The 27,186-nt window shown below is 39.2% G+C and overlaps 1 protein-coding gene and 1 long non-coding RNA gene across 10 annotated transcripts in view; one reads left to right on the forward strand and one right to left on the reverse strand.

The window, feature by feature from the left end:
* The window catches only part of LOC120885379 (uncharacterized), a 92,209-nt gene that overhangs the window by 55,888 nt on the left and 9,135 nt on the right, over positions 1-27,186 (forward strand). For 2 of the 7 annotated variants that reach the window (XR_013429515.1, XR_013429520.1), the window contains 3 exons: positions 2,636-2,793; positions 4,220-4,238; positions 19,259-22,686. This is a non-coding gene — a long non-coding RNA (uncharacterized LOC120885379). Of the gene's footprint in view, positions 1-2,635; positions 2,794-4,219; positions 4,239-19,258; positions 22,687-24,266; positions 24,452-27,186 lie in introns of those variants that run through there. The other 5 variants (XR_013429523.1, XR_013429518.1, XR_013429522.1 and 2 more) reach the window with 5 other exon arrangements.
* The window catches only part of Cdh20 (cadherin 20), a 199,202-nt gene continuing 189,450 nt past the window's right edge, over positions 17,435-27,186 (reverse strand). For 2 of the 3 annotated variants that reach the window (XM_040272407.2, XM_005323017.5), the window contains 2 exons: positions 22,559-22,810; positions 17,435-18,251 (listed from right to left, as the gene is read on the reverse strand). In XM_040272407.2, the coding sequence (XP_040128341.2) occupies positions 17,746-18,251; positions 22,559-22,810 (758 nt within the window). In that variant the 3' untranslated portion in view covers positions 17,435-17,745. The remainder of the gene's footprint in view (positions 18,252-22,558; positions 22,811-27,186) is intronic. The other variant, XM_040272403.2, reaches the window with a different exon arrangement.

The raw sequence follows: 27,186 nt of genomic DNA on the forward strand, positions 1-27,186 counted from the left end.
ACTGTAGTAAGAAACTACATGAATCACTGTATTTTCTGCTAGGCCATAGGATCCATACAGTTGTTTCCAGAGGTAGAGGGAGTCCGCCCAACTCTGCACATGAGAACACTTATGCTCTTCAGATCTGATCCATGGTTCTGCTGTGGAAAGGGGGATTGCACAGAGGTTTTCTTTATTGTCCACAGTCACACTAAGATAGTCCATGTCCCAAAAATGTCCCAAGCAAATAAAAGGGGTGGGGGGGGGGAATTCGGGTTAGAAACCTTTAACTATGGACTCTAAGATGGCCTCCTGACAAAGCACTCATCAATGATGATGATCCACTCATTAAACGGAACCAATGATATCCACAGTACACTTTTCACATGTGATCTGACAAATATTCTGGTGTGACTTAACAGGGATTTAGCTCAAGCATCTCTCAGACTATTTAAGGACTGTTTTGGGTGTTAGTATAGTCAGTAGATTATTTAAAAATCTGTTTCATAATCTGAAATTCCTTTTTGTCAATGGGAAAGGAATACTTTTAACATGCTGGTATCCCCCCCCCCCCACACACACATGCTGTGATTATTCTTGTTCATCCAAAGTTTAGGAAAAATTTCAACCCCCAAAACCACTCAATCAAGTAACTAAACCAAAATCATGGGAATCAGTTATTCTTAGGAGGCAATATATACAAACAAATCGCCCATTAATGCTGCAGGAGAGGACTCCTGTCAATTTCGCCCTGTCTGTCCTATCTTAAATACCTCCCTTCTAACTCATCAAGGACCCTAATACAGGGTCACAGTGGGTGTGCGTGTTTATATGGGGGTGTGGAGAGAACAAAGGGGCTCTGGAGAGCGCCAATCTGGTGCAGTTTAGGAATTCTTGCCTTGTCCAGAGCCAGCCCGAATAGTTTTCTTCCTTCAGGTAGTTTAAGGGTTTCCAAAACAAAAATAAATAAAGGTGGCTGTGACCTCTCCGGTGCCTACTCGGGTCTGGAAGCCTCAGCTGTCCGTCGCTGGGTCCGCCTAGCTCAAGGGGCACTGCGTCCCGAGATGGCAGCGGGTTACTGCCCCAGTGTAAACCCGGCGTGGGGGGCAGCAGGGCAGCCATCTCCACCTGCGCAACCTGGGTTTCTCTGGGCTGCTCTCCCAGTGCAGGCCCCTGGCAATTCTGTAGAGATTATGGGCCACGCAGCGCCCGCGGAGAAGTCGGCTCCTTTAACCAAAGGTAAAAGGCCGGCCCTGGTGCGTGCTGGGGTGGCGCCTGCAGGCCGCAGCTGGAGGCACTACCCGCCCTGGCAGCGAGGCTCGCTCGCAGGAGCCGGAGGTGGAGGCGCGCCCCCTTGTGGCCGGAAGCAGGACTGCCCGCAGGGAGCGGATCTGCGGCAGCGCGTTCACCAAGGTCAACCGAACCACCCCCGCCTCTCAGAGGCCTGCTCCCCAGCTTTCCCTCACTCTCCGTTGGAGAGAGGGTGGTGGACGCTGAGGCAGGGGAGAGGACCCAGGGTTTTTCCTTTTTAGCTTTTGTACACCACCAGTCTCTCCGGCAGAGCCTGTGGGAGGCCCCCTCTGTGGGAAGCGTGGTCCACCTCTGACCCGGAAGTTCATCTTGGACCCGGAAGCCTCTGATCTCCTGTATTTGTCAGCACTCCCACAGGCGGAGGAGGCCATTTCTCTTTTCCCCATGGCTCAGTGGTTCTGCGTTACTGCTTCTCAGCATGGACGTTCTAGTGTTTTCCTTTCCAGTTTTATTCCGCACTCTCAGTGTTGCAGGTACCCACAGGGCACAGCTGTCAAAGTTTTTTTCAATAACTGCCTTCAACTCTGCTAGAGCATCCTCTCCCACCATGACAGTTTCCCAGTGGGCAGCAAGGCTCTTGAAGACGACGGGATTGTGTTTAGGTTATTATGACAGTCACACTTAAGACATGCCTTTCAAAAATTTATTTCAAACTCCATTCAAAGCTTGTCTTTTTTATTCCCCAGGTTAACTGGTCCTGTGTGCGTGTGTGCGCAGGGAGCATCATGTATGTGTGGCTTTGAGAACCTTCCTTCCCATATTGTCCTAAGTCAGGTAGTTTTTTGTTTTTTTGTTTTTTCCAAAATGCAATTTTTAAGCCATTGTTGGATCAGAAAACTAATTTAGAAAGTCTTGATCTATGATTTTTTTTTTAAGGAATAGAATGGAATACAAAATGCAGAGTACTTAGCACATATAATGCAGTATTATTTCATAGGAAGCATTGCTTCAGTTGTGTATATATGTAAAGATAAAGATGAGAGTAGCTGTTGGCTGCCTGGGATGGTGCACATTGTGTCCTAAAGTAAAGCTTACTTACTGTGGGTCATGCTCTAGATAGGTCTTCCAGTTTGAGGGTAGAGAGAAATGAAGCACAGGGGGAGGAGCCAAAGGAGGAATCTCAGCTGATTCTTGTCAGCACATGCCCCAATCTCTTCTCGTGATGAGCATTCTGTCACTTGGCTCAGTGGCTGCCTGGGGAACCAAATAACTTGCCCCACCGCTAACATTTGTGTTCATGGGAATCACTGGAGTTCTCTTTCAGGTCCTCTGAATTTACCCAGTTTACTTTTTATGTGAACTGCACTTCTGTCCCTTTAACTCTGCAAATATCTCTTGCCCACAGAAACCTCTCAGCCCAGAATAGACGTGGGTCTCTCTCTTCAGTATACTCTGCAGGTATCAATGACAAATATGAAGTATCACCTGTGAAAAGGACAATACATCTGACTTCCAGGCTTCCAGAATATTCCTAAGAGTCCTTCAGCAGGTTGGACTCTACTGGTGAGTATAATATAGCTAACACCTGGTTGGAAAAAAAGATTACTCTTTTTTCTTCTTGTAGGGACCCTCCCGCCCTAAGACTCTACCCTCTACCTTTTTAGATAAAAGAAAAGTCTCCTTCCTCTTTCCTCCATGAGGAAGGGGTCACTCCCAAGGTCAGTCATACCCTTTCCCCCACTTTTCTGGAGATAGAGAAAGGAGGTAGGACAACTTGCTCTGAGCTGCCTTCAACAAACCCTGCAGGAACCAGGCATGGTGGTTTTTGTCTGTAATCCAAGCTATTCTAGAGGCTGAAGCTGGAGGATTGCAAATTCAAGGCCAGTCTCAGAATTTTAGGAAGACCCTGTCTCAAAATTAAAAATTTAAAAAGGTGCCAGGCATGGTGGTGCATGCCTATATTCCCAGCAACTTGGTAGGCTGAGACAGGAGAATCACAAGATAAAAGCCAGCCTAAGGAAAAACGAGGTGGTGCTACGTAAGCAACTCAGTGAGACCTTGTCTCTAAATAAAATAAAAAACAAAATAGGGCTAGAGATGTGGCTCAGTGGTTGAGTGCCCCTGAGTTCAATCTCTGCTATCTCCTCAAAAAAAAATTTATATAAAAAAAAATTAAAAAGGGCTGGGGCTGTAACTCAGTGGAAAAAGTGCCCCTAGATTCAGTTTCTAGTACTGCAACAAAACAAAACAAACCCTGCAGGGAGGTGACTGCCCTGAACTGTTAATGTCTTGATCTTGTAGTATCAAGTAATTAGAGCTCTCTCTGACCTTAGCTATGGGGCTTAGCTTCAGTTCATAAACCAAAACAAAAATCCCACCTAATTGCTTGTTGCACATGTTATTCAGTGGGATGTCTTCAGTCTTTCTTCATGTATCTTTTTTCTCCAGCCATACTGATCTCACTTCACTTCCAATCCTTCCCACTGTTATATTTCTGCCACTTGAACTATCTTTTCCTATCATCTTGCAACATCTAGAAAGCATTCTCTAAGCAACCAAATGGGAAGTGAACCAAGCCTCTCTGGGCCCCTACATTTGGTCTCCTTGCCTAGAATGAGATTTGTTTCATTTTGACTTACAGAAATATGGGTGGTTTCTTTGCTCCTCTACCTGAATGAATTTCCTACAGGATATAGATCACATCCTAGTTATCTCTGCATTCCACATAGCACTTTCCACATAGTCAATGCTGAAAATATGTTCACAACTCATTGAATAGCAAAAGCAACTTCTTGGTCATCCAGGAAAAGTCTTGTATAATTGTCTCGTTGCACTTTAGGATAGCCATTGTGAGTCCAGAGTTTCAAATGCTTTGAGTTGACTTCCATTTTATAAAACGTCCTACCTCACCAGATTACATTTGAAACGTTTGTCTTCATAACAGTTGAGTGAATTAAATGGGACTGATATTATTCTCCTTGTTTTTCAGGTAAAGAAAGCATTCAGAAGTAAGTGGCTTGCCCATGCTTCCCTGGGTAGTGAATCATGACTTGTTCTGTTTCTTTTGCCTCTTCTCATTTTTTCCATCAAGCCACCTTGCAGGCTTATGCTTTTCTGGCTAAGCAAATGACCTCTAAGTACTTTCCCAGGGTCTTCAATGAGTTGGTTTTGGTCCCATCCCCAGCTGGTGGTGACTCACTGAGTACATGACATTGAGCAAGCTATTAACCTGTACTCACATCTCAGTTCCTTAATTTTGAAAATAAAGATGACAATAGATGCCAGCTGCCTCACATGGTGTTGTGAAGATTAATGAGATGATGCAGGGAAGTGCCCTGAGCTCCTGGGATGAAAAGCTTAGTAAAAGCACAAAGTCTAATTATAATTTCTTAACAGTTTCACAGGAGCCTCTGGGAAGGCTAGTTCTTGTTTCTAAATTTGGAGAGGATGTCTGTGTAGCATGGATGATTTTCTTTAGACTGGCAGCTATAGCAGTCTGCTGCTTATGCTGGTCTTCATGACTCTGCTATAATCCAGCACCACTCAGTCTACCCTTGGGTCTCATAAAAATATAAATGAAAGCTCCTAAAGATGCTGCCTTCTATCTTCCCTACTCATAGGAAGACACAAGGATAATTCCTTTTGGACAGGCATCAGATAGGGTTCTATTGGTCTTAAAGAATGTAGATGCAGTCCCTAAGGATGGGATTGTGGTGTAGACTAGTGGGAATGTAAAAAGTGTGCTTGGATCTTACAGGAATGATTTTCTTTTCCTGGTAAGGGCCAGGTTCAGAGGACCTTTTAGCCTTTTTCTCAGCTTTCTGCCTCTGAACACAGTGTAAGATCTGAACTTTGGCACTTCTGTTGCCATCTTGCAACCCCTTGGGAAAACCAAGGGAATTGCAGCAACATTGGCTTGACACCATTGAGTCACCAAAGCAATGAAGCATATATTGTTTTTATAAAAAGAAATCTTTGCTTGAGCCATCATCTCTCCATTACTCCTGGGCATATAGATAACTGTAGCTGATAGACAACCATGTCTGCCATTGGGTGGTTGCTCAGGACCACAAGTAGTTACTGGTTTTCTGACCTGGAATGTTTGAGATACTGAATATTACCCAGAAAATCTGTGGCTATACTCATCATTTATACTGCTTTGATCTACTTCTGATCACTGTTTCCTCAGATGCTCATCAAATGATCTCTCCTGTGACTGAGGTTGTGGCTCAGTAGTAGAGAGCTTGCCTAGCACGTGTGAGGCACTGGGTTCAATCCTCAGCACCACATAAAAAATAAATACATAAAATAAACTCATTGTGTCTATCTACAACTAAAAATATTTTTTAAAAATTATCTCTCCTGAATGTAGGAATAGAAAATCAGTACTAGATCTAGCTTTTGAGGAACAAAGAGGTGAGCTTTGACTTTTCACTTTTACCATTTCTCAGCTTCCAGATCAAGACATTCAGAGCCCTCAATGTCCCTGACTATACCCTGTTTCTCACCTCTACTCAAATTTCTCTCTTTCATATCCTAGTTCTTTACAGTCTTAATCAATGTTGGCTCCATGTGTCACCTTCACAGGTGGCACTAGCTAAAAAGAAGAGAACTCTGGGAAAATGTGAAGCTAGGTTTTTTTTTTTTAAATATATTTATTTTTTAGGTGTAGATGGACACAACACAATGCCTTTATTTTTTTTATGTGGTGCTGAGGATCCAACCTGGGTCCACCCGTGCTAGGCGAGCAATCGACTACTGAGTCACAATCCCAGCCCGAAGCTAGGTTTTTGTTATCCTTCCCTTGCCTATTTCTGTTCTATTCTCATAATAATTTTTGAGTATCAATATCTTCTCGATGTTCATCTGGTTACATTCTTAATTCTAAGGGACTCAAGTTATCTTATTTCTGAAATAAGGATAATAATATTTTTTTCTGATCTGAGATAGAGGATTTATACTCTGATCTCTTTAGATCCTCTCTGGCTCCCCATTCTTTTTCTACCCAGGGCCCTTCCTGGCTCTAGAGAAAAAGTTACTCTATTAATGCAGCAATGGAGAAAAAATATCTCAATAAAGAAGGCTTATGTCCTGCATATTATTTGAATTTTCAGGGAGGATCTGTGGGGAAAATACTAGGAAATTTGAGTCCTTTTCTGGTGTTCAATGTAGAAAGTCAGCCTACTGTACCTTTGCAGTGAGCACATTCCTGAAATGAGTACAACAAATAACCACATCTGGCTTTCAGTTGGATTTCCCTTCTTTCCAATTCACTATGGATCAGGGTATTCAGAATTAGCCAAGACCTTCAAAATTTAATGACTAGCCCTAGAAAGGAAATAAGATGATGAACTACTTGTCTTAGAAAGCCATAGAACTTTAAAAGCAGCTATAGATTTGCTAACCACCTCTAAAGAAAGGGCTGCCTTCCTGAGATATGTAAGAAATCAGTAGATATCTCAAGATACTTAAATGGTAAGATAGTTTAGTTAATTAAAGCATCCCACAAATACCACGAACTAGAAAGATAAATGCTTAAAGGGATGCTTCAAGGACTATTTGTTTTCCTGTAAGGAATATGATTTCAAATGATAAAGTTGACTGGAGAATCTCTCCAAGGCATAAAGTGATCTGAAGGAAGATCTTAAATAGGCTTTTTCTCTATGCATGGAAAGAAATCTATATTTTGGTTGCATTTCAAAACAGAAACTTAGTTCTCATAAGATTTAAATGTGCTGGTTCTTAGGTAATTAGGAGTCCCAGGTAATTAGGAGTCCCTTCCAACCCAAATGAGACCATTGGCTTTGCCTTATGCTTGGAAAGAAAATGGAATGTATATGAAAGCCAACAGATGTCTTACCTGTGAGCCAAGTCATTAAGATAAATAACAAATGAATAAACAGAAACTGTTGAGGGATATTCTCTGTGCACACATTCACTGATGACATGGCTATGTGCATATGGAGTCTTCCTCTTTCAGATAATTAGGGTAGTTTTAGCTTTACTTTGCCTCTTAGGTCATAGATTTCTCATTTTGTCCGTACTGATTAATGATCATCTTTTACTTCCAATATCCCAAACTTGAGCTCTAGTGACTGTCTCTTCGTTTGGTCGCCCTGTTGTAATCATTGAAGGTAATGGCACTAATGGGCCATGGAATGGTTGGCATCCATGTGTGGATGGACTGATTCAGATTAACTACCAAAGTGACCTAGTTTATTTCTTCATAATTTGCCATGAAATGAGTCACTACTTACAGATATAGTTATTCAGTTCTAAAGCATTGTTGAATATGAGCAATGCCAAAAGAATAGAGGTAATATCCAGAGTTAGTTCTATAATTTCTTAGATATTGTTGAAGCCTTTCTCTGGGTCAGGTGCTGTGCTAGTTTTTAGAAGGTACTGGATAAAGGATATACATTGTTTTGTACATTGATGAGTTTTTATTTGAAGAAAGAAGATTCAAGCTTTATAACCTATTTTACTCAACTGAGGAAGAGGCTTGAAACATATCAAGGAGTATAGGAACCATTGTATGAAGACTCATAAAAATGCCAACCAGGCTGAGGAGTGTGTGCCTATCTCCAAGTTTCTGGTGGTTGCTGGAAATTCTTGGCATTCTTTGGCTTGTAGTTATATAACTCCAATCTTTACATTTATTGTCACGTGGCCATCTTTCCTCTTTACCTATCTCTGGCTCTCTTTTCTATATCTTGGAAGGATACAAGTAAATGTTGGATTGAAGTCCCACAGTACTCTGATATGATCTCACCTTAACTGATTATATCTACAGTAACTGTATTTTTTAAAAAAACAACACCTCCTGCAGGGAAAGGACATGGATTTTGTGAAGACAGTATTCAACCAAACATTTTATAAACACACTAACAAGTTCTGACAAAATTAACCAGACAGAATAATGAGGAAATGAATTGATATGTTCCCAAGAAGGAAGCAAAGAGAAATAAAGCACGGTTTTCTTACTCCTTTCTCCTGGGTTAAATAGAGGCACCCTGAAAGTTGAAGTAGGACCATAGCAGAAGTGATATGATAATTAATCTCAGAGGGAGAAATGCAGACATTTTATATTATGAAGTGGATGTTTTCTGCTTTTTAGTGCTACCTGGGAGTTGGGCTTGGCTTTACCTCTGGAGAAACAGAGGAACAGGAAAAGAAAAGAAAGCAGGGAATAGGCAACTTAGGTTTTCTCTAGGGTGAGGAAAGCAGAGAAATAGGACCTTATATGGTCCTATTACCTCCTGTTACCCTCACATTGGAGGTTGGGGTTTCAATATATGACATGTGGGGATGGGAATGTGAAGACCATAACAGAGCAGAACTGAGAACAGCCCTGGTGATTGCCATGATTTCTTCAGTTGTGGATGTTTTTGTTGAGTGTTCCTACACATTGTTACTACCATTCTTTTAAGTTTGGGAGAGGGAGAATTCTCCCTATCAGTATGGAACTTTGACTAAACAACTGAATACAGTGGTAAGCAAACTCTTAGAACATGGCCATGTATAATAATGCTATTTGCAAGCAAATACTTAGAACAGGAAGACAAAGAATATATGGTCACCCCTTGAATAGTCTTATGATATAGTATTCAATGGTTTGGGCTCCCAAGCATGCTAGTTAATATAGAGGAGATAAATCTAATTTATCTACCTAAGCGTGCTATTTATCTAGTTTATCCATTTAGGCCTTGTTATAAAACTTGGCCAAGGATGGGTTAGTAATAGGATTAACATGAACCTCATTTAGAGGGTTACATTTCTCCTATATTGGCATTTTAGAGCCTAGACTATCTTTGACAAGTGGGAGCCTATACAGAATTCTATGCTATGAATTTCTAGTTTTGCTACCTCAAATTTCCTTTTGTTTTTTTCTCTTTTAGATCAAATGGGAGGTTTCTGTAATTTTCTTTTTTGCTCATAGGAAAGTGTTTAGTTGAAAGGGAAACAAGCCAATTAAGGCAATACTAAAGGATGATCCTGAATAAACTTATATTTTAGTGGGGCCTCAAGATTTATGAATGAAGAATAATAATGAGGTTGGCACTGAAATGAAAAGAGAAGAAACAAGTGCTAGCCTTCTGTTTCAAGGAGTCAAAAACCTTGTCTTTTTCCTTTGGCAAAGGGATGCTCTAGTTAATAACTGGACTAGGATTTCCACTTGTGCTGTGCTGCTGTTGTTATCTGCAGTGAAAGAACAACTTTGAATAATGAACCCTCTACCTTCACAGCAGGAAACGGTGCTACAGGGAGCTCCTCAATAATGGTGTATTTAATAATTAGAAATATGAGCAGGAATTGACCTTCCAAGTTGGATGTATTATTATTCACTTTACCTGCTCAATGTCACAGTGGGTGCTGTCACAGAGACTGTGATTAAAAACTCTGATAAAGACTTCTCTGCCAAGTCCCATAAATAATCCATTTGCTAAATGTGCATGCGATGTACATGACATATGCTTAGATCCATGTAGGAGTCTGGATGTGGTAAGTGGCCTTGAGTTTACAGAGCATTGTACTCTGTAGGTGTGGGACACATTGTAAATATGGCAGTGTGCCAGTGTCCTCTGGAAATAGCTTCCTGATCCTTTGAGAGAAGATTGTCCTAGGTTATATAAGGTCTTGATAACAAAGTCTCATTCAATGACTACTGAATTAAATAAACAAAAAAACAAAAACAAAAAAAAAACCCTTTATATATTACCATCAAATTATGCTTTTAGTAAAGGACATAAGGATGGAATGTTAAAAGCATGATTGCTTTTCTGCAGATGATCAATGGCAGACATTCTTACCTAGTTTTGCTGTCCACTGTAAAGTTGGTCTTCAGTTCTTCAGGGCTAATGATGAAGAGCTGATGCTTAGTAATGTCTTCTGAGGTCACTATACATGTTACTAGTCTTGAGGAGCCAATGGCTTCCACATCCAAGTTGTTTCATAAATAGCTTTCATTTCCTTTCCTGGGTTTTGGTCTATGCTTTGCTTATGTTTTAACATAGTAATATATGTGAAAGCATTGAGAACTATGCCTCCATACAGCAGGTGCTCAATAGGTGTTCGTTTCCTTTTCCATTCCCTTTCCTTAACTGTAGCTCAGCAGTAGGGATGTCAGCCTGAAGCATGCTGATGAGGCCCTGTTTGCCTCCCGGTGTAATCAATACTCATCTTCAGATAATGCTTCTCATTTGAGAATCTCATCTTGCATTGATCATCATAAACTCTATCAGTCAAAGTCCCAAGAAGTTATTGGCAAATGTGAAATTTTGAGGTTGATGAGGCTAATCCTGGAGGTAAACATCAGGCCAGACCACTAGTGTTCCCAGGAGACTAGTGAAAAATAGTAATTAGGATGAGCAAACTTCCTTGCATATGGGCCTGGCAGAGAAACTTGGAGGAGTGTGTCAGCCAGGGAACAAAAAGTGTGAGAGCAGAGGAAGCCATGCATACTGCTCTTTGAAGGTTAATTCTTTCACTTTGCCTCATAGCTCCTTGCTACCAGTGTCATGGCAAGGGGAGATTCATTGGCCTGGTGCATAGGCTCCACATTTGAACTGAGTGTGGAGTACCTTAGTGCTGTCCTTTTTTTGTTGTACCTGGAGACCAATCTTAGTGCTACTTCCAGCAAGCACAAGTCTCTCTCCAAATTCTCTTCGACCTCTCTAAACAATCACATCAGTGGAGTCACATGAATGGAAGCATCTCTCTTCAGCCATCTGGTGATTCATTTGTCCTTACCCATTGCCTGGCACTGTGAAAAAGCTGCTCATACACTGCCAAGAGAAGACTGCTGCCACCTGTGACCTGCCAGACAACAGTGGCATATTCAGAAGCCCTGTCTATGTGCCCAAACCACGTGTGATAGTTGAGTTGAAATTAAAAACAAAAACCCATAAAATGAGCACACTAGTTAATTAATAGGTAAACTGCTAGTTTTGTGTGTGTGTCTATGTGTGTGTGTCTTAGATTCAAAGTGACATGGCACACAAAGGACTTGTTCTTAAGTTATTTTTTATGTTAGTTGATTTAAAATGTATTATATATATTTCTATATAAATTATGTAAGTATATATCTTAGGGCATCTGTAACAAACTGGGTGTACCACAAACGAGGTGACTTAAAACAACAGTAATTTATTCTGATAGTTCTGGAGGCCAGAACTCAAAAATCAAGGTGTTGATAGGGTTGGTTCCTTCTGAAGCTCAGATCAACAATCTGTCCCACACCCCTCGCCCAACTTCTGGTGGCTGCTAGCAATCCTTGGCATTCCATGGCTTGTATAGGCATCAGTACAATCTCTGGCTCCATCACCTCATGGTGTCCTCTCTGCACCTATGTCCCAGTGTTCAAACCTTTCTCTTTTTATAAGGATACCAGTCATTGTATTAGCACCCATCCTAATCCAGTATTACCTCATTACATCTACAATAAAGATTATTTCCAAATAAGGTCACATTTATAGGAACTAGGGGCTTAAAATTTGAACATATCTTTTAGGGGGACACAGTTCAACCAACCACAAAGCTTGATGCAAAAAAAAATTAGCTTTTTTCCCAATAGATGGTGTTAGAACAATTGGATATCTATATGCAAGGAAACAAACAACAACAAAAAAGACCTTGATCATACATAACAATCTACAAAAATAGACTCAAAATAGTATAGACCTAAATGTAAAACCTAAAAGTACAAAACTTGAAGAAGAAAACATGGCAAAAAAATCTTTGTGACCTTGGGTTAGGCAAAGATTTCTTAGAAATGACACTAAAAGCACAATCTATGAGAACAAATTGGTAATTGGATTTCTACAAAATAAAAACCTCTGGCCTTTAAGAGAGATTGTTAAGAGAATGAAAATACCAGCCACAGACTGGTTCTATATCTTTGCCAGGTATATATCTGATTCAGGACTGTGTCCAGAAATATATAGAAATCTCAGAACTATATAAGAAAGCAAATAACCCCAATGAGGACAAAACATCTTGATCCATCGCCCTGGAAGATATATGGATATCAGAGGAGCACACAAAAAGATGACCAACATTATTGGCCAGTAGGATATTGTAAATTAAAACTACAATGAAATACTACAATGCTATTATTATAATGACTGAAATTAAAAAGACTGACCCCACCAAGTAGAGGACTTGGAACTCTGGTGCATTGCTGGTAGGATATAAAATAGTAAAAAACACTTGGGAAACAGTTTGGCAGCTTTTATTTTTTTAAAGTATATACCTACCATGATCCAGTCTTATCACTATTACATATTTACCAAGAAGAGGAAATATATGCCCATATATAAAGATTCATACACCTGTGTCCACATCAGATTTAAAATAGCCCCAAACTCCAAACAACTCAAATTTCTATCCACATAAAATAGGAAAAAAATGTGATACATTTTACAAGGAATATTATTCAGCAACAAAACAACAAACAATTGGTGCAATGATATTGATGAATCTCAAAATAATTGTGGGGTAAAAGAAGCCAGATCAAAGAAAAATGAACATATTTTACAATTCCATTTATATAAAAGTCTAGAAAATATAAACTATAGTGATAGAAAATCTATCAGTGTTTTCTTGGGGTTGAAGTAGAATAGGACAGGAGAAAGGAGATGTTACAGAGGGGAATGAGAGAAATTTGGGGGTATAATCATTATCTTGATTGTGGTGATGGCTTCATATGTGTGTCAAAATATCAAAAATTTTCAACTGTATAGTCTATGTGCAGAAAATTGAATGTTGATTATACCTCAATAAAATGTAGTGTATTCCTGGTATGTGTCAGAAATTTTGCTAGTTGTTTTCACGAAATGTTCGTTTACTTGTGAAAGCACAGTATGATAGGGATCAAGCTGACTTTCAGAGAAGAGTAATATATTCATAGAATAAGATGATATTGTATAGAGAAGAGGGGGAGTGGAAGAGGAAATTGTGAGTGGAACCAAGTGTGATTCCTCAAGAAGAAGGAAAGAGGCAGTGTAGAAAAAAAGAAGATATAGTGGATTGTATTTTCCAATAATAGGCATATTATTTTCTTTTTGATATGACTCTGAAACTTCTCATTGAGAGGTGGAGTCCATGTTTCCTCTTCTTTGATATGGGAGGTTTGTGACTCCCATAGAGATAACATGATGTGACTTCCAAAGTTATAAAAAATGATTCTACTTCTCTTGGTTTTCTTGTGATACTCCTTTTTGAGACCCAGCTCCCCTGCTGCCAGGAAGTCCAAGCAGCTCTGGGTGACCAGTCACTTCATCTGGTCCTAGTTGATAGCAGCGTCAACAAGGACACATGTGGATGAGAAAACATTTGAATTAGTTGGGTCCCAGCCCCTGAATCACCCTTTGATTTTTTATCTCCCCAGCGGAGGCCCTAGACATTGTAGAGCAGAGACAAAATGTGTTTGAGGGACCCTTTCTGAATTTCTGACCCAGAGAATTTTTAAGCATGATAAAATGATTATCATTTAACACAACCAAGTTGTTTCTCCTCTTCCTTCTCCTTCTTCTTCCTCTTCCCCTTCCTCTTCTCCTTCTTCTTCATGTGGCAATGGTAACTGAAACAGGTGACAGGAAAGAAGGAATGGAAAAAACAAAACTGAAAACAACAACAACAAAACAGGCTTCAGTCCTCCTGAAAAATTAGAAAAGATTCTGTAGATAGTTGCATTCGTTTTTTTAGTGTAGATACTCCAGAGAAGTAGTCTTACGGTTTCTGGGGGAGCCCTTGGCATCATGGGCATCAGGAAGGTGGCCACAATAAGCAGCTGGGAAGAAACACCCTTATCCTCAACCAGCTGACCATCATTAAAAACCAAGAGGGTGGCCAAATGGGGCAGGATTTACTAGTGTCTTTTCCCAGGAAGAAAAACCTAAGAAAAATTGTGTTTTGTGTAAAGATTACTCATTAAAAAGATTACTTCTAACCTTCTGGAGCTTATCCTGAGTCATAGTTAATTACATACATAGCAAAGTAGCATTCACTTCTTTGCATAATTTGAATCACAAGAGACATATATAAGTCTTACTAGTAGATCATTTAAAGAGAAGACCCTTTGACTTAATTTTGTCTACTCCCTGTATGAGAAAGTTTAAGAATCAAGCATAAGATTCCCAAATCCCGGTATATGTATATAATAATATCTTAAAAAAGGTTTTTAAAGATCTATTATGAAAATGACAAATGGATTTGAGAATGAATTGATCTGCAGTGAGAATTACTTGTACAGCGTATCCTATGTTCATGTAGTCACAGCCCTATTTGGCTACACTGTGAATTCTGACATCAAGGCATAGTTCTGTATTACTAGTGAGCTAGTGACAATCTTTAATCAATGTACCAGCTCTGAATACTGTTTTCAGGATTTGCATATTCTTTCTTGGGTAAGTCACTCCATTTTTGTCTTTGCTATCTGCCATGTTGAAATATTCTCCTTTTTTGATTCAGGAAATTTGTGAATTTTTAATCTTTCCTGTATCCTTATTCAGAATACAGTTTCTCACTGAGTCTAAAAAAATCAAAATTGTTTCCTACAGATTCTCTTTTTTTTCTTTAGTAATTTTTAATTTGTGGGGTGGGTGGGAAGATGGATGCTTTTTCAAAGCCCACCACTGCAGATGTTGTCAGAAGGGGAGATTGAGGCACTGTGGAGGAGTGATTATGGGAACAGACTCTGGAGCTAAATATGTAACCTTAGGCAAGTTACTTATCCCTACAGATGTTCTTGTTCCCCCCTAACATATTAATTATTGGCTACCAACTTTACCTGTTAACAAAGAAGTAGTGGAATAATTTTATAGCTCTCTGGCTTAACCAAAGCACTCTTCCTGTTTAGTGGTGATGATTTCCTTTCTCCCCCCACCATCCACACTTTTTTTCCCTCCCAGAGGGTGTAACATTTGTGGTATACTATGGTAGCAGAAAGGGAATTTTAAAACTCATTTGGAGGGAAAGGGTCTCTTTCAGTTTACAGTATAAGATGAAATGATCTATTTTGTGCTGCTTTCACATTTATCATATTACACTATTAAATATTATCTCAGAGACTAGCCCATCTAGGAAGTTCTGTATAATCACTTTATGCATTGTCATGGGGACCACATTTGTAGGATGTGGGGCATGATAACCCTGTGGTTAGGAAAGCACCTGTTCCCAGTTGTAAGACATACAACACAAAGTGAAATAGTCACAAAATTATCCCGAGCTTTCGGTGGAAAGGAAGAATGTCACAGAAGTTAATTTGTCCACTTCACATAATTAGTATGTCCTAGAATCTGGTTTAGGTTCAAGTTCATGTTTTGTTATTTTCCTTTGTTACATTTATTTTTATATTACACCTTACCCTCAAGGAGGATGCATCAGGGTTGCCTGCCTTCTACAGGAGGAAAAGGTTTGTATGTACAAAACTGAAGATGAGAATTTGCCTGACTGTTAGTATAATATGCAATATGCACAAAATCACAGCCCCTGGCTCCCAGACCCTCATCTGTCTTCTCAAACCTTTCTTCATCATTCCTGTACACTTCTGCCAAACTGCCCTTTTTAGTAAAGGAGATCCACCACACCATTCTGTTGATAGCGTGGACCTCAAGTGGGCTGATAATCTAATCTTCATGTATTTGAGAGTGAGTAATCATATACTACATGTTCTTGAAATGTGGTCTCTGAACTGGCAGCATCAGCAGTCCTAGGAACTTGTTACAAAGGCAAATTGCTCCAGATCTATTGAACCAGAAATTCTGGGAGAAGGTAGTTTAAGACCTGCAGTTGATTTTGATTCATATGAAAATTTGAGAACCACTTTTATAATCAAAATTCTTAGAAATCTCTTTTGTTCATAATTTGTCCTCAGTTGTGAGGATAATTGTGTAGACTATCCTTTAGTAATACAGCATCAAATAAAGAGATCTGTCATGTACACACTTGTTAAGCATCTACTGTATGCACAGGAGTATGTTAACTACTTTAGTGAAAGAAAAGAAGAATAAAATAAGCTTCTAACCTTCTGGAGCTTATTCTGAGTGAATGAATAAGTGGATCATTTTTGATTTGGTGATACAGTAGAGATGAAAACAACACAGTAGCCTACCTCTTTGTTGGCGTTCCGAAATACCCTCTTACAAAATGCAAAATATGGGCTAAATGCCTCACTGTATCATTGATAGATATTACCAAACCACCCCTTGTTCCTTTCAGAGATGGAAGAATAAAGATTACTGATTAAAAGTTTAATCATTTGAACCATAACGTTCACCTGGTTAGTGACTGAAACAGAATATATGACCTCATACTTCTTTGACATTGCTTCTGCCTTATAAATCAGTCTCGGTCCAAGGAATTTGAGGCTAAATCAGAATCAAAAAGTCACCTTCTACCTTCTCAGTGATTAAACAGATTTGCAACAGACTTTCCCTTCTATTTAACTTTTATTAAAAGAAGTGCTAAGGTACTGGGATGAAGTACATCATATTTATTACCAAAATTATTAACAAATATACAAAACTTATACATGTAATTTTCTTACATCCATTTATTCTCTATAATACTGATTTTGTTCAAGTAGGTTATCTACAGTATGTAAACATCCCTTGGATTGACCTCACACAGATTAGGAAAGCCCTCTAACCCATGCTTTTATCAGATACTTCTTTTTATTTGGCTTTCATTTGTAGCATCTAATCTCCACATTTGGCACATGGAAGAGACATCTACAGTGCAAAAGAGGCAGATTTTCTGGTTTCATTCTGAACACTTTTGCAGGGGCATAAAGAGCTGAGAGGAGAACAGAAGCACTCTAACTCAACGGTACTGGATTAGCTATGCCAACAACTCTTGGTTCAGCTATTAAACTTGAGCACAAAGTCCATGTCTCTTCCTTCTCCCACCCTCCCACCCATCCCCCATGCAAGGCTGATTCAGTCTTCACCTTGTCTCAAAAGGGTTAAAAGAAATTCCATCCATTTCGGAACAAGTAGGTTAACTTCCCCGAAGAACAAATTTTCAGGGTTCTTGTGTGTGGGTTGGTTTCTGCGGTTTGATCATACAGCGAAACTCCTAAGTGGAAAATAAAAATGAATTCGACGTTTTTCTTACCTGCGTTCACTTACCATCTCTGTATTTAAGACAAGTACCTTTGTTGTGGTGGCAAAGTGACAAAGGCTTTGGTGAATGGCAAAAAAAAAAAAAAAAAAAAAAAAAAAAGACAGGCTTGTCTAACACCTTGGACTCCAAGCCTTTGAATACAGTGTCAAAAAAATTAAAGAGAAAAGAAAAAAGATAATTGGAGATCCTGCCTTCCTCTTCCTGGGTTTCCTTTTGATTATTTAAATTAATCTGACCAAGTAAAGCTGATCCAGAGAGAGCTCTGTTCACCCCGCTCACCCCATCCTCACTCTCCAGCACAGTATAGTGCGTGTGATCGGCTGCACCTCGTCCGCGAAGTAGCCTCCGAGAACGTCTGGATTTGGACGTGCACCTGCCTCCTGGCTTCCGTTACCACAGGGGCGCGGGCCCCTCCGACGCCCCGTAGAGCTCCGCCAGCTTCCGGAAGCGGGGCCCCCAGTCGGTGAGGAAGTCGAAGCTCTGCTCTGAGTCTGAGGTGGCCGACTGCAGGGAGCTCAGAGACCCCGCCACGGAGCCATCACCCTCGAACATGTATGTCTGCAGGGAGTCAAAGGGTGGGGCCCACAGGTCCATGTCGGCCTCATAGAGTTTGGCCAGCACGTAGCTGTGGACGGTGCTGTTGACGGCGCACGTCTGAGGCACGTAGCGGGAGAGGCTCTCGATCTCGGGCAGCATGTCCTGCCGCATCTTGGGGGCGGCTCCCGCCTGCGCCTCCCGCGGGTTCCACATGGCCGCGATGTCAAAGGCCTCGGTGTCCTCCTCGCCGCCGCCCTCGTCGTCGTAGCGGACGATGTTTTCATGGATGTTCTCCTCGTCGTCGATGATGTACGGCTGCTTCCGGTGCCGCCTCATGGACAGGATGAGCAGCACCAGAACTGCCGGGAAGAGGAACAGGGCGTTTATGGTCAGAGCCCCCGCGTGTGCTGTCCCTAGAAGTACCCGCCCTTCGCCCCAGGTTCAGGAAGAACTGGAATGGTGAGCTCGGAGACCGCGCGTGGGTACGCTAGTCCTCAGAGAGCTGATGGCTACCTACTCCTCCTCGCTCTTTCTGCCATTTAGACTGAGAACGTGTGGGCAAAAGTTGCCCTGTGTTTCTTCAGTTGGTTCAGTTAAAAAGTGAGATGTGAAGTCTGCACATCAGCTTGCTGCTTTGATACTGCGCGTGTGCGGGTGCGTGCGTGTGCGTGTGTGTGTGTGTGTGTGTGTGTGTGCGCGCCCACCCAATCTAGTGTGAAATCCCACTTAAAAAGCACAAAGCACTATGTCCTGCCGTGAAATAAGCTAAGCATCCTTCATGTATCTGCCCATATAACAGTGAATATACATTTATTTTGTAATGTGAAGGTATTATGTGGGTGAAATTCTGCTTTCTTATGTTAGCATCTTTATAGGATTCTAACTCTAAGTATAATCATATATTAATTAATATGCATATAGACACATGAACTGAATATGAACTAAAGTCGTTGTCTTTTTATACCCCCTCCAAAAAAAAGTAAGAGCATAAATGAATAAACCGTGTGGTGCATTCCTCAGGAAAGCCTTTTATTAGAGAGGTAGTTGTGGCTTGCTGGATCTAGTCATTTTCATGGAAGGGAGGGAATGAGCAGTGACATGTTATATAATTCATCATGTTATCAAAGAAACACTACACTGTTAGATGTGCCCTTGCAGGTTTGGATAAAATTTTATCCCAACAAATGCACCATTTTTTTTTAATTTTATTTTTAAGAGTGTGTTTGCTGGGATTTAGAAGAGAGAGAGAGAGAATCCCATTGAACTGTTTATCTTTGTGACTGAAAATGTTTTTCCAGGAAGTGTGTTGAGGTTCTAGCTGTAGAACTGCTATTGATTTTTTTTTTCTTGGTGTGCTTTGTTACAGCTGGTGAACAGTGACAGTTTGACAGCACTGCAAAATAAGACCCCAGTTTATCCAAGGAAAAAAATAGTGGCGTATACTCATATTCAGTAAGAGATTACAGACCATATAACAAAGTTCACAACAATGACTTGTAAAGTATTTGAATGTAGAATGAGCTTTTCATATATATAGCAGTTAATTGTAAATAACTTTTTTTGTGATTAACTTGGTTGATGAAATGCACACACAGAAAATAATTACATACTTGTATGTATTTTTCCTGTGTGTAAAAACATGAGGTGTAGACTAGAACTATAGGATTTCAGGGAAAGAAACTAAAAGAACTTTAAAGAAGTGGGACTTCGAACTGAGCATCCAATACTGGAATGTAATTTGAATTGAAGGCAGATGGAAAAATGGGAGTCTAAGCGAACATGCTTTATTTGTGGGATTCAGTAAACAGTTACTAAAACTTAAATCTTTGTTTAGGCTCTATGTTAAGCAATGGGAAATAAGATTGGTTATGATATAGTTCCTGTTCTGATGAATTTGCAGGCTAAGAAGAGTATAAACATTGATGATAATACAAATCAGGCAGTAATAAGGGTTATAAGCTCACAGGTGTTACCACTAGATTCCAGAGACATGGTCAGTGAATTCTGGGGCAACAGGAAAGTGATTCACATAAGTAACCCTGGAGTGTCAGTGGTGATATTTTGGAAAATGCTAGGATACAAAATGAGAAAAATTTTTGAGTAGCCAGGCATTGTAGCATGCAACTGTAGTCCCAGCTACTCTGGAGGCTGAGGTAGAAGAATTGTTTGAGGTTAGCCTGGGCAACATAGTAAGCCTCTATCTCTTAAAAGAAAAAAAAAATACGAGAAATGAAAGTCTTTGAGTATCTTCTGGAGGAAATTCTGATGGTGATGGAGAATTAGGCAGTGTATGGAACTGGTCCATCTTAATTTATTATTATTATTATTGCCATCTATCTTATTTTATTAGGTAATCTTATTTAATATTAAGTATCATATTACATCCTGAAAATCATATTTTGGGAAAAATGGTCCTTAGCTGAAAGGCTCCCCTGATTCCCTGACAGAAGAGAATCAGTTTTAGGTCTGTTTATTCTTGTTAGGCAAGCATTTTACCACTGAGCTGCATCCCTGACCCTTAATTTTTTCTCTTTTAAATTTTGAGATAAGATTTCACTGTTGCATAGGCTGACCTCATACTTGTGATCCTTCTGCCTAACCCTCCAGATTTAGCTGGGATTACAGAGGTGTGCCACCATGCCTAGTGGGATATTTACTCTTTAAGCATAACAGGCATAGTGAATAGACTTATGAAATTTTCTAAGAACTGGATACATATTTAAGACATTAAAAAATACCTGCAAAATCAAAACTGTCAAAATTAATGTGTTTGTTTAATTGTCCACAAAATGTAGTATTTTATTGACAAATCAACTGCAATTCAAATTTTACATGGTTTTATGAATTATATTTAATATGAGATGTGTACTCTAGAAATAAGAATGCATAAAACCATGTGGATTTTGTGATACCTTTTCTTAACTTAGCTCCTAAAAACTGTTTACTTATTCTGTACATTTCAAAAGACAAGAAAAAATGGGTTTGAGAGGGACGAAATAAATTATCCCTTGCACTCCACTTCTAACTTGAGAGCTTCTCTGAGCTACTCTCTTTAAATCAGTCTTTCTGTAATGATGGCTTTTTTGGCAGGTCAGAGTAAACTTAGAGAAGGTTTTCCAAAGATAGAAGTAAGGGCATCCACTCTTGAAATGTCGCCTAGGCACAAGTTTTTTCAACAGCTTCTTACAGGTGGTCCTGTTCTGTACTCAAGGACTCCCGATGCCACCTTATGGACACACAAGGAATTTCAGGCAGGTTTTACTTGCCAGTATACATGGACCAGAAAATAAGTCTCTCTGATCCAGGGATCCAAGGACTTAGGAAGGTTATTCATTTATACTACTTCTTCCTTCATGTAAGACTGAACTATGTCAACAAAATTAAGCCACATGTTGTATTTTAAAATGTCTTGAGAGGGCTGCTTTACGGGCCTGCCTAGAAAATCAGTCAAATAGACATTGTTTTATAGTAGGGAATTTTCTTCTTTGCTCTGACTCAGTCTCTTGGTGTGTAGATGAACAAGAGATGGAGGGTGTGTGTAAATATATGCAAGTCTCTTTTAATTGAAATCCCTAGAGCTTTATTTTCTTCCCTCATAGAAAGCTGGGATTTCTTTTATATTAAATAATATTTTTGTATATTAAGTTTACTTTTCCCCAGGTAAGATGTATTTGCTTTGGCATAATTCAATAGAAGAGGTGGAATATATGTACGGATATTTTCTTGGCTTCAATAGATGATTTAGGTATTTGTCTTTGAATGTGGAATTCAAAAACAATGACACAGATGGCATTATGTATAAGGGAATTAAGAGGCAGTCTTGCAGTATGACTTAAGAGAAAAAAGTAAGTAACCCCTAACACAATAGTGCTATCCCTCTAGCCTGTCATCTTCTCTTTTTATTTCATCATCAGAGGCAAACTGGCCCTGTTTAGTCACTGATTTTTATATGATGGCCACATTGCCTAGCAGGGACAATAATGTCACAAGGAGCTTATTCCTCAGAAATCCACGTGGTTTATTTGATCACTTCCTTCAGACCTCTGTTCAAAGTTCTCTTTTTCTGTGAGGACTTCACTGACCACTCTACTTAAGATGGTATCTAGGCATTATCCCATCTTCCCAGATACACAACTTGTTCCTTTTCTCTGTAACACTTAGCCATCTCCAGAATCTGAAAAAGAGCACTCAGAAGGGCAGTGCTGCTGAGATGAGGTACCCATTTTATGTCCTCCTGCATTTCAGTTTGAGCTCTGCCTCTGACACTTGGCTTAGGGCCTGTCACTTACCTCTATGTGATTTAGCTACTACTAATCTGAAATGATGGAGTTATAAATGATTATTGTATCTTCTTTTAAATTTTAATTTTGGCTCTATGGTATAAAAATGAACTTGATTTGAAATAAACTCTGAAGACTGGGACATGTCTATCTTAATTCTAGAACCTAGCATGGTGTTCCAACCTATTGTATATGCTTGTTGAATATATATACACTTCAGGAACTGTCTCAATTTTGTACTTTTCCACAAACTTTACTTAACCACCTTTTCAGTAAGCATGGAGTAGAAGAGCAATTCTGAGTAGCTGTGTTGGGAGTAACTGACTAGTCTGAGCAAGCGTTTGCAGGACCCACCATGATGGAAAAGAAAGGAACCACCTACTCACCTAAGAGGACAAAGATGCAGGCTAGGATGGCAATGAGGGCGCCCCGGCTCAAACTGACTGGGAGCATGTAGGCCTCGGGGCTGCAGGACATGACGTGGCCTTCATCATCACAGCTGCATACCTGGATGGTAAGTGTACCTGTGCTGCTCAGCACTGGCTGCCCACTGTCTGCTATCAGGATGGGAAGGTAAAAGACGCTTTGTTCCTGCTGCCGGAAGCCAGACCTTCTGGTTAGAATCCGGGCAGTGTTATCTGAAGAAGTAAGGAGTTCCAGGGTTGAATAAGAAAAAGGAAAAATGAGAGAAGAAAATGGAAGAAACAACAGGTGAATTAATTTATGGAATAGAGGAAAGCAAGTGGGCAGGGATGGGGATAGGAAGGAAAGAGGCTAGTTTATGTTCCCTGGAACTGTTCATTTGTAGCTACTATAGGATGGCCTGGGTCAGTATTTGTATTTGGAAACCCGAGATTTTTGCTTGCCTTTAAGCAAAACCCTGAGGCCTAGGAGAGAAACACTTTTCTGAGAACCTGTCTCACCCTTTGTGACATGAAGTGCCTAGGGCGAACTGTCAACCTTTAGATCTAGCAAAAATGTCCCTAGGAAAGCTTGATAGAAGTGAACAATCACTGGCAACTTGTCCCTGTTTGTTCCTACTTAGCAGCTCTCCAGGCCCCAGTACTACTCTATGCCTCCAGGAAAATGCTGAGGAGCCCATGTGGCTGCAGTGGATTGCTTGTTTTTACCACTCTGGCTGGAATTCATGTCTTTTGCTATTTTCTTTTATGCCTCTGAATTGCAGTCCCTGACTTCCTGAAGAGCCTGCTCATTTAGTAGAAGGTTATTTGAAATCCTCTAAACATCTGACACACTCTATTATTTCTCCTGGCGTAGCAGTCTAAGTTTAAACAGTTAACATGAACTGGTAAAATTTGTTCTTGATCAGTAATATTAGTTATTTTCCCTTCATGTTTTTTTAAAATAATTTGTTGATAATAATAGTTACATCTTTATGGAGGTACAATGTGATATTTCAGTGGTTTATATATTATCTATGATCAACTCAGGATATTTAGGTTATCCATCTATCATTTCAAACATTTATTTCTTCTTTTTGATGAGAAAGTTCAAAATCCTCTCTCCTGGCTATTTTGAATTATACATATGGTTGTATAATCACCCTCTGTGTAATAGAACACCAGAATTTATCCCTACTGAAATTATTCCTCCTCTAGCTGAATTAGAGATGTTTCTGCAAAGATGATGAGTACATGGGTTTATTTATATTTACATTTGCCTAATGTTAAGTTTTGAGATTTTTGATTGTTTTATATTCTTAGATTTCCTGGAGTGTCTTTGAATTCTAAAGTAGATATATTTTTGCAAAGCTCAGATCTTTTTAGCAGAGGAACAGTTTGAGAGACGTGGTAAGATATACAAACAGTGCCTCTCTCAAATCTAATATCATCAACGTGGAAGATTCCCTGGATGTGTTTCACATTTCCCATGGTGGGGCTTAGAATTTCACAAAAGCTTCTGAGAGCCTAACCAAAGTAAGCATTATTAGTGATCGTCAATACTTCTCCTTCCCTTCTTGGACTCAATGAAGGATTAAACTTTTTTAACCTCTTGAATTAGGACATATCTAAGTGATTTTCTTAATATAATTGATGAAATATGAGTAAAATTGATTTGTGTTACTACTTGCAGGCAGAAGCTTGAAGGAACTGATGTGTAGTTCTCTTGCCTTGCTGTGATAACTCAAAGAATGTTGTGGGATGGAACCCAAGCACTTTGGGATACTGAGCTTCATATGGTGAACAGTTGTCTTGGATAACTCAGATGTACTATGGGCTTTATTTGAGCAAGAAATAAACTTTGCTTGTGAAAAGCCACTGAAATTTTGGTTTGTCTGTTCCTGTAGCATAAATTAGCCTGTTCTGAATTATACACAATTCCTTAATTGCTTTTTCTTCCTCCTCCTTCCGTTTTTTTTTTTTTTAAATGGTACACATGCTGGTGCTAGTTACATTCACTTTGTGTATAGTATCTCATTTCATCTTACCAAAAATTTGGTGAGATAGTGATAATTATATCCCTTTACAGTGAGAGAATTAAGGCTTAGACAATTTTATAATTTGTTCAGTCACTAACCTACTTAGTAGCAGACTGGGATTTGAACTCTGGACATACTGACTTTAAAACATTTACTCTTCTGGGGCTGGGGATATAGCTCAGTTGGTAGAGTGCTTGCCTTGCATGCACCAGGCCCTGGGTTCAATCACACACACACACACACACACACACACACACACACACACACACACACACACATACATATACAATTTATTGGGTTATACAGTTACTTATTTAGTTTAGTAACATTGCCTGTCAAAAAATAACTTAGATAGTCAAGATCTCTTCCTGCTTTGATACAGGCTGTCTTCTTTTTATTTTCTGCTCAGTGAATAAAGATAGTAATTAGTTACCAATATGAGGCTTATAATCATATGTCCACTTAATATACAACCCATCTACCTGCTTTTCTGTTTTTAGACTTAATAGGTAAGTATGATTAATTGTGCTTTGTAGTTTTATTTTTTTTTTCAGAAAGCAGGTTTTCCTTGATTATTTTTATTTTTATTTTTTGGTTTAATCCTAACTATGTCATAAGACTAGATTATAAAAAAAGACTGACTAAAAAGCTGGCTGTGTGGCCCTCACCTATAATCCTAGCGGCTCAAGAGGCTGCGACAGGACCATTGCAAGTTCAAAGCCAACCTCAGTAACTATGAGGTGCTAAAGCAACTCAGTCAGATCCTGTCACTAATAAAATAAAAAATTGGGCTGGAGATGTGGCTCAGTGGTTGAATGCCCCTGAGTTCAATCCCCAGTACCCTGCAAGATACCCTGCAAAAATACTGACTAGAACAGTATTCAGAAAAGTAGTATATTATGTCTGCTAACCATGTTTCTTGATCTAAGAGTTATTTAAGAAGAAAAAAAATCAGAGCTTCATATTGCTAAGTCCAGTCTTGGAAAGAGTAGCCATTTGAAATTGGAATTTTTTTTTGTTGAATGTGATAATTGGGGCTTTTATAACCTTCTTGGAAAAAGTATTGTTTCTATAAATATAAATGTGTGTAGTGGGAAGATGGGCCACAACCTAGGATCTGACTACTAGTCTCAGTCTTAATGCTTGCTCACTCACTGATCTTAGGTCATTTGCTTACTTTCCCCAGCTATCATATAGAATGACAAGAATCAGAGGGATTAGTAATTTCCTTAAAGCCTTATAGATTCATTGTAAATATCAAAGTAAAGTATGGGAAAATTCTTTTGAAACTGTAAAGTGCTTTGTATCCATAATCCTCATAATATTTCAAGATTAGAGTATAAAAAAAGGCATTTTTTGTGATAATGTCCTGTTGTGTTCATAAAAGGACATGATGATTCAGGTATGGGAGTTGGGCACTTGACATTAGGTCAACCATATCAGATGTTGATCAGTTTTTTAATAAGCCTCAATAAATGATACTGGTGGGATAAACTGTCATGTGGGGATTAGAAGTACATGCTTTCTGTTGAAGATGTACTGACTTCCATTTTGGGAAGCCTTCCAAGAGATGAGTCATATCTTTTTATTGTCGTTTTGTTCCACTGGACTATCTTTGTAAGAAATTGGTTTCATGAATTGGTGCCCAAAGTCATCTTTAATAAATTTGTAGCATTTTGCTGCTATAAATTTCTGTATTGATTTTGGCAAGTATGAGAGTGACACTTAGCGGGAAATTTGAAAAAACAGCATAAAGTGTTATCTTTCTCACTCTAGGGTTTCTTTTGTAAAATGAACCCTGAGGAGACTGAAACTGCTTTTGTAGAAGGTACTTCCCTATGAAGTAGATAAATGAATAGTTCAAAAAGTTTAACCAAATAAAAATCTCAGGATATTTTAATTGTGATTTTTCTGTTGTTAGGATTCATATTATCCTTCCTCCCAGAATTATCATACTGATTTTATGATAATGTGTGGTTTGAAGAATAGTTTCCAGTTAGAACAAAATAAATTTGAGATTCTCAGGTTTTATAGAAGAATATCATATGGGGTTGAATTAATACTTTAAATCTCAAATAATTGATGGTTGAGACTAAGACAAAGCATGCCTAATCATGACTTTTTATTACCCCTTGTTTATGTTGTTACAAAGTCATAATATTTTTGAATTGGAATGAAAATACATTTACTGCAGCCCAAGGAAATCATGACCTCCTCAAGGTCAGATCACTGTTTGGTAGTGAGTTAACAACATAAGGAGTTGATTTGACATATTTAATATATTTTTGCAATTGCACTGATCTTTCTTTGGAACAAATCATCTCACTAGAGAACAAAAGTCCCTCTTTTTCCCCATCTTTATTCAAAAAAGTGTGTCTTTAATCTCCTTTGCTTTTCTGAATACTTGTTGGAGAAGGGCCTAGAAGTACAATTCTAGCAGAGATTGCAGTGGGGGGCACTTTCTGCAATAGGACCCCCACCTGGGTATGTATTTTTAAATTATAAATTTAGACTTTATAAATTATAAAGTTGTTTTGGTGGTCAAACTGCTTGTTTTCCTCTGTTTGCCCTTTA

The sequence above is a fragment of the Ictidomys tridecemlineatus genome, chromosome 13 (genome assembly GCF_052094955.1).
Source record: "Ictidomys tridecemlineatus isolate mIctTri1 chromosome 13, mIctTri1.hap1, whole genome shotgun sequence".
Classification (NCBI taxonomy): domain Eukaryota; kingdom Metazoa; phylum Chordata; class Mammalia; order Rodentia; family Sciuridae; genus Ictidomys; species Ictidomys tridecemlineatus.